Source organism: Miniopterus schreibersii (genome assembly GCF_964146895.1).
Source record: "Miniopterus schreibersii genome assembly, chromosome: 17".
Taxonomy (NCBI): domain Eukaryota; kingdom Metazoa; phylum Chordata; class Mammalia; order Chiroptera; family Miniopteridae; genus Miniopterus; species Miniopterus schreibersii.
Window position 1 is genome coordinate 28612870 of NC_138117.1, and position 12950 is coordinate 28625819.

The window sequence follows — 12950 nt, forward strand, 5'->3', positions numbered from 1 at the left end:
TGTTGTGGCCCATATAGAATGAGATTTGTGAGAGGGGAAATAAAAAGCAAGTGTGTGTTTTAATGATATAAAAGCTAGTTAAAGTCCCAGGAGGTGATTTTCATCTTGTGTTAGGTTTTCCTTAAAATGGTGAGTGGAATATGTTTCAAGCATGGGAATTGTGTCCTGTTACCCATTGCAGAAAAACTTCGGAATTTGGCTTCATGCGAGATTTGAGCTCAACTGTCTGGATGTCTTTGCTGGACTGGGGCAGTTAACTCGTTTTCTGTTCTTTCTCAGTAAATACCAATGACAGGATTTATGAACTAATGGATGCTACACTGAATACTCAGCTCTGGAACCGCTGACTTTATGATGTTTTGCTATCATTTCTGATTAAATATATTTTAATTTTATGTAAAGACAGAGCCATTTGCCTACGTTCGTAACCACAGTGATTAAACATAATAGCTGGGCCCCCAAAAATCAGGATTGTTTTTACATACCTCAGGAAGTAAGTTTCCTACAACCAAGAGTATAGTCACTGTGGCGGGCCTTTCTCAGGCTCATTTCTCACACACCTGAACTCTTTCTTTCTCATGCTGTTTTGATGACTAATAGACTTTAATTAATAGCTGTTCCTAGAGTATGTAATGAGTGTTCCATATGATTAAATATTCCTAAGCCTTTTATGAGAATGCATCAATACTTGCCAAGGTACCTTCTGATGGCCACTGGAAGCTTTGCATTTTAATTGTCTGCTTTTTGCTTTTGAGAAGAAACCCATTTAATTGTATAAAGTACAATGGATTCTATATGCAGAATGCATTCCTTAGGGCAGGACCTGAGGCTTAATGACCTAAGGCTGGTAGACTTTCATTTCAGTGAATTTTAAGAACCATCAACTATGTGTAATAAATGCAATTTGATGAAGGAATAAGTAAAAATTGCTAATAAAGGTGAGACTATTAAGTGTAACAGTACCTACTACATTTTGAGAGTTTACCATGTGCCAGGGAGTTGACTGAAGTTACCTGCTTTGATTCTTATATAAACACTATGAGGCATAGATACAGAGAAGGAACTGATGGCTGCCAGATAGAAGGGGTTTGGGGATTGGTGAAAAAGGTGAAGGGATTAAGAAGTACAGACTGGCAGTCACAAAATAGTCATGAGGATGCAAATTACATCATAGGGAATATAGCCAATAATATTATAATAACTGTGTATGGTGCCAGGTGGGAAATACCAGGGGGACCACTTTGTAAAGTATATGGTTGTCTAACCACTATGATGTGAGCCTGAAACTAATACAAAATAATATTGAATATCAACTGTAATTGAAATAAAAATGACTATGAGGCAGATATTATTGTTCCTATCTTACAGACATCAGAACTATCTTTAGAGTCTACCAACATGGACATGAGATGTTTGGATATGTGTGGGTGTATCCAATGGCTTTGGGTACAATTCAAAAGGAAGCTCCATAAAAATGGCATCTGAGGAAGTGGCATTCCTGAATTTAGGCTGTCTTATGCTTCTCTAGTTGAATTAATCTCCTCAGCTAAGCTGGGATGTTTGCCAAACTGCAGTGGTGAATTCTGGGTGTCTTCGCATGCTACTGGGCTGAGGAGACTGACAAGGAGCTCTGATCAGGTGTGACGGAGAGCTCAGGCTTGCAGGCTCTGAGGCAGTAGGCAGTGCGCTGAGCACACAGTGTTAAATTTCCTGAAAGCTTGGAGCAGGGTAGCAAATAGGTTTCGAGTGCTTCCTTTATAATTTGCTCAGGTAGTCTTTAGAATATCACCATAAATACAGGTAAATTGCTAATAGTTTGAACCTATGGAAACCCCCAAATACAGTCTCTTAGGATCTTTAGGTTAGATTTTTACAGTCTGTTAGATCTTTTAGATTTTTGTTTTTGTGAAGAAAAAAAGAACATGTCTATTAGAATAAATGGACAGATGTTTCTATGCACAAAAATTCTAATGGAAAAAAAATTCAAATTCTAAAGTAAGAAAATACAGGAAATAACAAAGTAGACACTGAGAAGTGTCCAATTATGCTGAATACCTGGCATCACTTATCTCATGACAAACACATTGGATGTAGATAACAACAAACCCTATTTTGAGCTGAAAAATATTTAATTTTTTGGTGCTTTCTTGTGTTGAGATTACTTCCTGAATTCCTGCTGGTTTCAATGGCCTGATGAGTAACAACAGACTTAATGACACTTTATCCTTTTGAATACTGTATGGACTTGAGTATTTCTAACCTCTGCCAACTTTTTATTTGTCCCAGTTACCTGACTGCTTTTAAAATACCATCTCTAGTTCTCAGGTGAAGGATTCCACCACTTGTTAGCTCTTCAGCAATTTCATGTTTGAGCATCAACTTGGCCTTTATCAACTTCAGAAACAGCTACTTGACCTCTAGGTACCTGCTCTACTGGTTGGAAACTGTTGTTATAACATGCCCCAAACATGAGAAAATTAGATGACTTTGGCTTCTTCTCACCTTTGCATCTGCTTTTACTGCACAGGGGATGTGATATTTATCTATTAGATTCTTTTCTTCCAAATATATGCCATAAATGGCAGGAATGGGACATATACAGGTCTGAAACCAAAGACCTCCATTGCTTTCTCTTAAGCAAATATCATCTTGAATTACACTGAATGTTCTATATTATTCTTCATATTTCGCCAATGAGTTTGCTTGGGGCAAGTAGGGAGACAAGGGAAGATTTGTACGTAAACATTATAATCATCTTTAATGAATTGATCTCTACCTCCAAATCCTCTCTGCAAAATTTTTTTCAAAGACTGATATACTATATTCTTTTTAAAATATTTTTTTATTTTTTCAACTATAATTGACATACAATATTATATTAGTTTTGGGTGTACAATATAGTGATTAGACATTTATATAATTAAGTGATCAATCTAGTACGCATTTGACACCATACATAGTTATTACAATATTACTGACTATATTCCCTATGCTGTCTTTTACATCCCTGTGACTGTTTTTATAACTGGAAATTTGTATATCTTAATCACTTACATTTTCCACCCAGCCTCCCAATCCCACTCCCACTCCCATCTGGCAACATCAATTTGTTCTCTGTATCTATGAGTTTGTCTTTTGTTTTGTTTGCTTATTTTGTTTTTTAGAATCCACATATATGTGAAATCATATAGTATTTGTCTTTTCTGTCTAACTTATTTCACTTAGCATAATGCCCTGTGGGTCCATCCATGCTGTTGCAAATGGCAACATTTCATTCTTTTTTATGGCTGAGTAATGTTCCATTGTACATATGTACCACCTCTTCTTTATCCATTCATCTATCAACAGGCATTTGGGTTACTTCCGTATCTTGACTATTGGAAATAATGCTGCAATAAACATAGGGTTGCATATATCTTTTCAAATTAGTGTTTTGGTTTTCTTCAGATATATACCCAGAAGTGGAATTGCTGGGTCATATTACAGTTATATTTAAAATATTTTGAAGAACCTTCATACTATTTTCCATAGTGCTTGCACCAATTTACAATCCCACCAACAGTGCATGAGGGTTCCCTTTTCTTCACATCCTTACTAACACTTGTTTGTTGATTTACTGATGATAGCCATTCTGACATGTGTAAGATGGTATGTCATTGGGATTTTAATTTGTATTTTCCTGATGATTAGTGATGTTGAGCATCTTTTCATATGTCTATTGGCCATCTGTATGTCCTCTTTGGAGAAATGTCTGTTCAGGTCCTCTGCCCATTCTTTAATCAGATTGTTTTTTTTTGTGTGTGATAAATTGTATGAATTCTTTGTATATTTTGGATAGTAAACCTTTATCAGATGTATCATTGGAGAATATTTCCTCCCATTGAGTGGGTTGTCTTTTCCTTTTTTTTTTGATGGTTTCCTTTGCTGTGCAGAGATTCTTTAGTTTGATATAGACTCATTTATTTTCTTTTGTTTCCCTTGCTTGAGGAGACATATTCAAAAAACATTACTAAGAGTGATGTCAAAGAATTTGTTGCTTATATTTAAAAAAAAAAAAAATCTTTATTGATTTCAGAGAGAGGAAGAGGGAGAGAGAGAGAGAGAGATAGAAACATCAAAGATGAAAGAGTCATTAATTGCCTGTCTCCTGTACACCCCCTACTGGGGATCGAGCCCACAACCTGGGCATGTGCCCTGACCAGGAATTGAAATGTGATCTCCTGGATCATAGGTTGATGCTCAACTGCTGAGCCATGCTTGCCAGGCTCTTGCTTATGTTTTATTCTAGGAGTTTTATGGTTTAAGGTCTTATATTTAAGTCTTTAATCCATTTTGAGCTTATTTTTGAATATAGTATAAGAAAGTGATCCACTTTCATTCTTCTGCATGTATCTGTCCAGTTTTCCCAGCACCATTTATTGAAGAGACTGTCTTTACTCCATTGTATATTCTTGCCTCCTTTGCCATAACTTAAACAACCATACAGGCATGGGTTTATTTCTGGGTTCTCTATTCTGTTCCATTGATCTATGTGTCTGTTTTTATGCCAGTACCATGTTGTTCTGATTACTACAGACTAATAGTATAGTTTGACATCAGGTCATGTACTACCTTTAACTTTGTTCTTTCTCAAGATCACTTTGACTATTTGGGGTCTTTTGTGGTTACATATAAAGTTTAGGATTATTTGTTCTAGTCCTGTAAAAAATGTCATTAGTCTTTTGACGGGGATTGCATTGAATCTGTAGATCACTTGGGTAGCATGGACATTTTAACGATGTTAATTCTTCCTATCCATGAGCATGGTACATCCTTCCATTTATTTATATCTTCTTCAATTTCTTTCTTCAGTGTCTTATAGTTTGCCAAGCACAGGTCTTTTACCTCCTTGGTTAAATTTATTCTTAGGTATTTTCTTCTTTTTGATGCAATTGTAAATGGGATTGTTTTAATTTCTCTTTTTGAAAGTTCATTATTGGTTTATAAAAATGCAACCAATTTCTGAATGTTAATATTGTATCCTACTTTACAGACTTCATTTGTTAGTTGTAATAGCTTTTTGGTGGATTCGCTAGAGTTTTCTATATACACTGTAAAGTCCTCTGCAAATAAAGACAGTTTGATTTCTTCCTTTCCAATTCGGATGTGATTTTTATTTCTTTGCCTTGTCTGATTGCTGTGGCTAGGACTTCCACTACTATGTTGAATAAAAGTGGTGAAAGTGTACATTCTTGTCTTGTTCCTGATCTTAAAGAAAAGCTTTTAGCTTTTCACCATTAAGTATGATGTTAGTTGTGGGTTTGTCATATATGGCATTTATTATGATGAGGTATGTTCCCTCTATCCCCATTTTGCTGAAAGTTTTTATCATAAATGGATGCTGGATTTTTTGTCAAATGGTTTTTCTGCATCTAATTAATATGATTATATGATTTTTATCCTTCATTTTGCTTACATGGTATATCATGTTAATTTGCAGATATTGAACCAACCTTGCATCTTGGGAATAAATCCCACTTGATCGTGGTATGTGATCTTTTTAATGTATTGTTGGATCCAGTTTGCTAATATTTTGTTGAGGATTTTTGCATCTGTGTTTATCAGGGATATTGGTCTATAATTTTCTTTTTTTGTAGTGTCTTTGTCATTTTTGTTATCACGCTGGCCTCATAAAATGAGTTTGGGAGCCTTCCCTCCTCTAAAATTTTCTGTAATAGTTTTAGAAGGATAAGTATTAATTCTTCTTTAAATGTTTGGTAAGATCAACCTGTGAAGTCATCTGGTCCAGGGCTTTTGTTTGCTGGGAAATTTTTGATTACTGATTAGATTTCATGAGCAGTTATTGATCTTTTCAGATTTTTTCCCTTCCTGAATAAGCCTTGGAAAGTTGTATTTTCTAGGAACTTATCAATTTCTTAAAGACTGTCCAATGTGCTGGCATATAATTGTTTGTAGTATTTCCTTATCAGTCTTTGTATTTCTGTCATGTCGGTTGTCATTTCTTTCATTTCTGATTTTATTTATTTCTTTCTTTCTTTTTTTCTTGATGAGTCTGTCTAAGGATTTATCAATTTTGTTTATTTTTCAAAAAACCAGCTCTTGGTTTCATTGGTCTTTTCTATTGTTTTTATTATTATTATTTTTTAAGACTTTATTTTATTTCCACTCTGATCTTGATTTTTTCTCCCCGCTACTCACTTGGGCTTTGTTCTTTTTCTAGGTCCTAGTGTAAGATTAGATTGTATATTTGAGAATTTTCTTCTTTCATCAGGTAGGCCTGTATTGCTATAAATTTCCCTATTAGAAGTTCCTTGGCTGTGTTCCATAGATTTTGCGTCATTGTGTTTTCATTTTCATTTGTCTCAAGGTATCTTTTGACTTGTTCTTTGATCTCATTGTTAACCCATTCATTGTTTAGTAGCATGTTATTTAGCCTCCACAAGTTTGTGTGTTTTTTAGTTTTCTTCTTGTAATTGATTACTAGTTTCATACCATTGTGATCAGAAAAGATACTTGATATGATTAAAATCTTAAATTCATTAAAACTTGCTTTGTGGCTTATCCTTGTCTATCCTGGAAAATGTTCCATGTGCACTTGAAAAATGTATATTCTGCTGCTTTGGGGTGAAATACCCTAAAATTAAATCCATCTGGCCTAATGTGTCATTTAATGCCACTGTTTCCTTGTTAATTTTCCATCTGGCTGACTGACCTATCCATTGATGTCAATGGGGCATTAAATTCCCCTACTATTATTGCATTACTCTTGATCTTTCCCTATATGTCCATAAATATTTGCTTTATATATTTAGGTGCTCCTACGTTGGGTTTGCAAATGTTTACAAGAGTTATATCCTCTTGTTGGATTGATCCCTTTATCACTATGAAATGCCCTTCTTTGTTTCTTGTTAGTCTTTATTTTAAAGTATATTTTCCCTGATATAATACTGCTACCTGAGCATTTTCCTTTGTTTCCATCTGCATGAAATATCAACATCTCTTTACTTTCAGTTTGTATCTTTTGATCTGAAGTGGGTCTCTTGTAGGCAGCACATGTCTGGGTGATTTTTTTAAAAAAAATCCATTCAACCACCCTATGCCATTTGTTTGGAGCATTTAGTCCATTTACATTTAAAGTAATTATTGCTAGGTATGTAGTTTTGTTATTTTACTCTTTTCTGTTTTTGTAGTTCTGCGTTCCTTTTTTATTCTCTTGCTCTCTTTTCTTGTAAGTTGATGACTTCCTATAGTGTTGTTTTTGGATTCCTCTTTATTTCTTGTATATCCTATGGCCTGTGACATAATTAACCCTTATAAAGAGGCCTTTAGTGGGATCCCACTATATATTTTTTAACATGTTTGAGACACTTACAGGCATTTAATATTTTTTTCCTAGTTCCATCAGTTAGTAAAATCTAACACGAAGCAGTTGCTATGTGCCAGGCACTGTACCAAGCACTTGAATTAAATGAGCTTATTTCATCCTCACAACCAGCCTGTGAGGTCAGTACTGTGGTCACCACCCATTTTACAGAGAAAAAACCAGGGGGACAGATTAGAGGAGGACTGACAATCAGGACCATAGCCAGAAGTCCATTCATAATCATGACATTCATCCATATTCATCACATGATATGTATTTTGTTATTTTCTCCTACTTCTATTAATCCGACACCTATACAGAATATAGGTGAGAACACTAAAGTACTTTTCAGTACTTTTGGAGTAAGAATGAAATGTTGGACATTGTTCACAAACCTGGGATAATCAAACACAGCCTTGTGAACTGTTCCCATGGACGGGCAGACTGTGCCATGTCTATAGCTCCATGTGAAGTTGGAAAGACGGGGCTACACAACTTCCCAGAACATGAGAGGAGGGCAACAGGTTGCACTGAGTGTGAGTCTAGGAGCCTGCTCACCACAACTCTTGAAATATTGATTACATTAACTGAGCATGCAGAATATTTTCCAGATTTTTCCCAACCACATTCTTCTCCCGAGCTTTGGCTACAAGCATCAACACCTGTGGTTTGGACATAAATCTGGACTCAATAATCTTTCTAGCACCCTGTGCTTTTCCTGCTTGCTCCAAAACAGTCTGTTCTGTGTTGTGTTCCTTTAGGATTTGCTAGGAGATTCATCTTTAAATTGATAAATCTGTTAGTAGCTAGAGGTGGTAACTTTGTGCATTATTTATATGGAGGTCTCCAATAGATCAGCCCTCAACAGGAGTGACAAACCTGGGCATTTAAAAGCACCCTGGCAGCTCCCAGGGAAGCTGTTCTGGAGAAGGTCCTCTTATTATACCTCCCAGGCAGCTTGCCTAGGCCAGCACTGAGGATGGCTTCAAAGGGCTCCCAGTGGCTGGAAGTTCTAGTGACAGCAGGTTCATTTGACTGCTCATTGGCCTAAGCTTCCGGTAGTGTGCTTAAGCAGTAGGGGCTACAGCAATGTATTAACTTATTTGGGGCACAATGTTCAAAAAACTTGAATTAATTGAAAAGTACCTATGCAGGGAGGAAACTGACTCCAACTCTGAGTTTTCCTTAAAAAACAGGAGCAGACCTGAAACCCTGGACAGGGCACTAATCCAATTAATGAAGGCAAGAACCAGAACAGTGGATCTTATTTTGTAACATTATCTGGAAGGCTCAGGATGAAAGAAATGTAGAAAAGAAATAATGGTGTAGGACAGCTACTTTCTGCCACATGGCTTCTTTGAGCGCCCCCCCATTTCTATTGTTAATTTTTCAGCAGCTCTTTCTTTCACCACCACCACCATCAAAAATTCCACATAACTCCAGACAGTAATTTATGCACAAAGGAAACACACCTGCAACCTTTTAAATAACCAACTTCTTTTTTTATTAGAGCAGATACAGTTGTGAAAACTGTACATTATACATTTTGGTTTCAAGGATTATAAATAAAGGAACTCACAGGTAGGGAGTTCTTTTTCACAGCAAGAAACTTTAAATAAAGTCATGTTTTATTAAGTACACTGGCAGACTTCATGTGCTGTCCAAAATGTAGAGTACAGTATAACAACCCCTTAGAAAGAGCCTTTCATGTAAAATACAGCTGTGCACATTTTAGAAAAATACCGACAATTTGGGCTTTGTTTTAAAAAAGCTTATAAATCATACATATATTTATAAATGGAACCAACATGCTCACTGTATAAACATATCCTTTCGTTATCTGTTACCCATTATTTCAAAGCATTACACATTTTAAATAAACACTTAATAAGATTAAATATTTTATTTTTAAAAAAATCAGCTTTCCCAGCGTAAAGAGCTACGGGGTTAGGAAGGAGAAGTGAGAGTATTGAGACTGACACAGGAACTTAAACGTTTCTTGGGTAAAAACGTACTTCCTAAATTTAAAAGTCAAAGCAAAGTGTAAAAAATAAATAAATATACAAGTTGTAACTTCCATTTGCTCTCTTTCTGCTTTCTCCTTTATTCCATATTGGTCACACCCAGGATTCTCAACATATTTTACTTCTGCAAAAAACACCACTGGGTACTGCTCTGCAGGTGACAAAGCATCCAGTCTGCACCTGTGCTAACACGTGACTTGTCTCTTCTGCATTGAAAAGGTAGCAAATAAGGCAAAGAGAACTGGATTAAACCATGCAGATGGTGAAAATATTAAGGAATAGCTCCCTCTCCACAATGTAATGGTTCATAGAGATCTAACAGAAACCTTTCCTCCCCTGATTTCTTTTTAAATAATTACTTTTTGAAAGACCATGTAGTTTCTTGAAGTAAGCATGCTTCTGAATAATAAAGGATAAATTATAAAACAGCAAAAAAAATCAGATTATGCCAGAATAACAAAGGACGGCGAAAGACAAATATTTAAACAAAAACATCTAAGCCTTTAAGATGTGAAATAAAATTTAAAAAAACTTTGAAAAACACGAAAGGCATAAAATTGAGAAGCAGTGATTTTACAAAGCTTTATGCTCTACCTGAATGTATTCAACAAAAATTTTTAGTTGGAAAAAAAAAAGAGAAACGCAGTTATTAATAGCATCTTGCTTAACTTTCATGGGAATTAACATAGCCACTGACAAGATTTTATTTGGTTGTAAAGTACGTCAGCAATGAAACTGAATCCTTTAAACACCAATTACTGCAACCCATGCAATATTCTGACTTCTTAGAATTTTGTTGTCTTTCGGCTTTTAGAAGTTAGCACTTCCCAAGTGCATAAATAATTCATCTCAGTAACGTTAAAGATATTGAAAGTTATGTCTTAGGAAGGTATAACGCTTTCACATTGCTAAATTTTAAAGATAAACAGCCTTTCACCAAAGGGTTAGGAAGACTAAATGACATTTAAAAAAAAATGATGTATTGCTGTCAAAATCAACACATTTTTCTCTAGAATTCTGTTGTTTCTTTTCCTTGAGATGCAACGTGTGTGTTTCATCTGGCCAGGACCGCGCGCGGCAGGTGACCACACATCCTATTTAAATAAACAGCAAAAATAGTCGTGCACAAGCAAACGCAACGTTCTCCCCCGGAGCACTCGGGAGCGTGAAAGCAGCAGGTCATGGCGTAAGACTGCTGAGTGACGCTGCGACCTCGTCCTGGTGCCGCGACAGGAGCGCTGGCGAGGCGGCGGCCGCAACCCAATCCCCCGGCCGCATTCCCCGGGTCGGTCGTTTGTTTCCCCGGCTCCCTGCTGCAAACGTCAGATGGTAAAATAGTAAGGCAGCTGTTGGCTTCCATCAACAACAAAACACGCGGCTCCATACATTTCCAGTTTAGTCACACTCTGCTAGGACAGATGGAGTAGCCAGTGCCAAGAACTTCGCCGGATGGGGCTGCTTCAGCAGATTTTAAAAAAGAATTGATTATTAAGTTTTGCGCTCGCGCCAGCACGGCTGCTTGCTTCAGCTCCCGCGGGACCCCAAAGCCACTGAGCGCCCCCAAGGGAACCGAGCGGGGCCTCTGGCTGCATTTTCCAAGTTCGGCTGCTCTCTCAGGGCCCATCCTACTTCCCAGCCTCCCGCCCTGTGTCTGAGTCTGAGTCTGACCCCCCGGGGTACGCCATGTAAAGGGCTGATGACACCACTGGGGAGAACCGGGGGCTAACGCTACTAGTTGTCATGACTTCACCGAAGGGTCAGAACAGTTGTATCATTGAGTAACTATGTCGAATCACACTCAGGCACAGCCAAAATGAAAGTGAAGGACAATACGTAGTTGTTCAAAAGCGTGTGGATTTGAATATGGGAAAAGAATGCTCTATTTTGTGATCTGTATATAGAAATGAAGGCTAGTCTTACCTTTCCTAACTCCAATCAGGTTAGAAAGTGAACAAAAAGAATGGCCAACCCGATATTCAACAGCATGACAAGGACAATCATGACTGAATTAGGGCCCTGGAAATAAAACAGAACAAAACAAGCATAACTTTTCCATTTTAACATCAGTACATAAATTAGCCCTCAAAAGCAATTACTAAAAATATAAAAATACCCAACACAGATGCGGTAAATAAGGCATGGATAATGACAGCAGTTACAAAAGGTATAAACTAAAAATAGCAATGCCGTGTTTAGATGGAGCCATCTCTGAACTTTCACTTAAAAATGAATCCTGCCTTGACTAAATCTAAACTATGACTTAAAAAAATAACCTGCTACATTCACCTCGAAACATTGGGCAACAGCCTGGGTGAGACGCAGTTCACCTAACAAGGTTAGGAACTAATGTGGATTAGATATGCATTTTTTGTTAAGGCACAATCTGGACTGGGAAGATTTATTTCCTCGTAAAGGCAGTTAGCATGTGGGAGTCAAATATGCCGGACGGTGAGGCCTCCCTGAAATAATACTGGGAAAACTTAAAATGAGGTTCTCTCTTGCTTTCTCTGGTTGTCTTTTTTGGACACAACCCCTTCTTTAAAGTAAACACTGCAAGTGGGAAGTCAAACACTTTTAGAAATTATTTTACGGGTTTAATTTTGTTGTTTCTCTGCTCATAACTCTAACCTTTCAGAAGTCAAGTTATACTTAAGAAATCGCAGAATCCTATTTTGATAAATACTGTTGTAATAAATACCACAGAGCCTAAGGTACCCAAACTTTGCTTGTTTAAAACAAACAAACAAACCAGCCTTATATGACCCACCTTTTCAGATCTGCCCAAGCTTGGACATCTTTATTATGAAGACAAACAATCTTGGTATTTGTTATTAAAATAGCATCTTAAATATTTTTAAAATAGCTTTAAAAGTGTTCTAAAGCTGGCCTCATGACTTAGGTGGGAAGGTAGTTTTGTTCTTAGTTTAAAGATGAGAAAACAGTTGTACTATGTTTGAATAGCCAGTGAGACCACAGTGAAACTGTTAGTCCTCAAATGTCTTGTTGTAATTTTGGGGGATGGAGTTAGTAAGATTGGAACTGCCATTGGTCCAGTGCTCATCTTGCAGGGTCTGGGGCTTGGGTCATACATCCTTTAAGGAGGTCACCTCCCTGGTAGGGTGGGTGCCCCATTTTTTCTCTATTCTAACTTCACACCTTATTGTCATTTTTGTTAACTGCTGTTGCCCCCTCCCCCTCCCCCCGACTGAGTTCCACAGTGGCAAGGGCCCTGCCTTGTTCACCACTGTGCACCCACACATAGTGGTTGCCCCACTCATTCAGGCAACCAATGTTTAATGAAAACCTACCATCTTCTGTCACTTTTCCAGGTGACACGGATATGGTGAACAGACTAATCCATGACATTAAAAGAACAGGGCGACTAGTACAATCAGGCTGGAGGAAGGAGGAGGTATACTGGGTGCCCTTGCCATAGGTATTGTTAGGAAGAAGCAAAACCCTACCTAGCTCCTGAACCCCAAGTAAATGAAAGGAAAAAACAAACATTTACTGCAGGTCTTGGTATGCCAGGCAGTGGGCTGAGATGCCTCTGCAGGTTATTT

General features: G+C 37.3%; 1 protein-coding gene across 3 annotated transcripts in view; it reads right to left on the reverse strand.

The window, feature by feature from the left end:
- Positions 1-8839: 8839 nt before the first annotated feature.
- JPH1 (junctophilin 1) overlaps positions 8840-12950 on the reverse strand; it is a 76952-nt gene continuing 72841 nt past the window's right edge. The window contains exons 5-6 of one of the 3 annotated variants that reach the window (XM_081116780.1): positions 11308-11403; positions 8840-10842 (exon numbers count right to left, since the gene is read on the reverse strand). In XM_081116780.1, the coding sequence (XP_080972906.1) occupies positions 11323-11403 (81 nt within the window). In that variant the 3' untranslated portion in view covers positions 8840-10842; positions 11308-11322. Of the gene's footprint in view, positions 10846-11307; positions 11404-12950 lie in introns of all 3 variants that reach the window. The other 2 variants (XM_081116782.1, XM_081116781.1) reach the window with 2 other exon arrangements.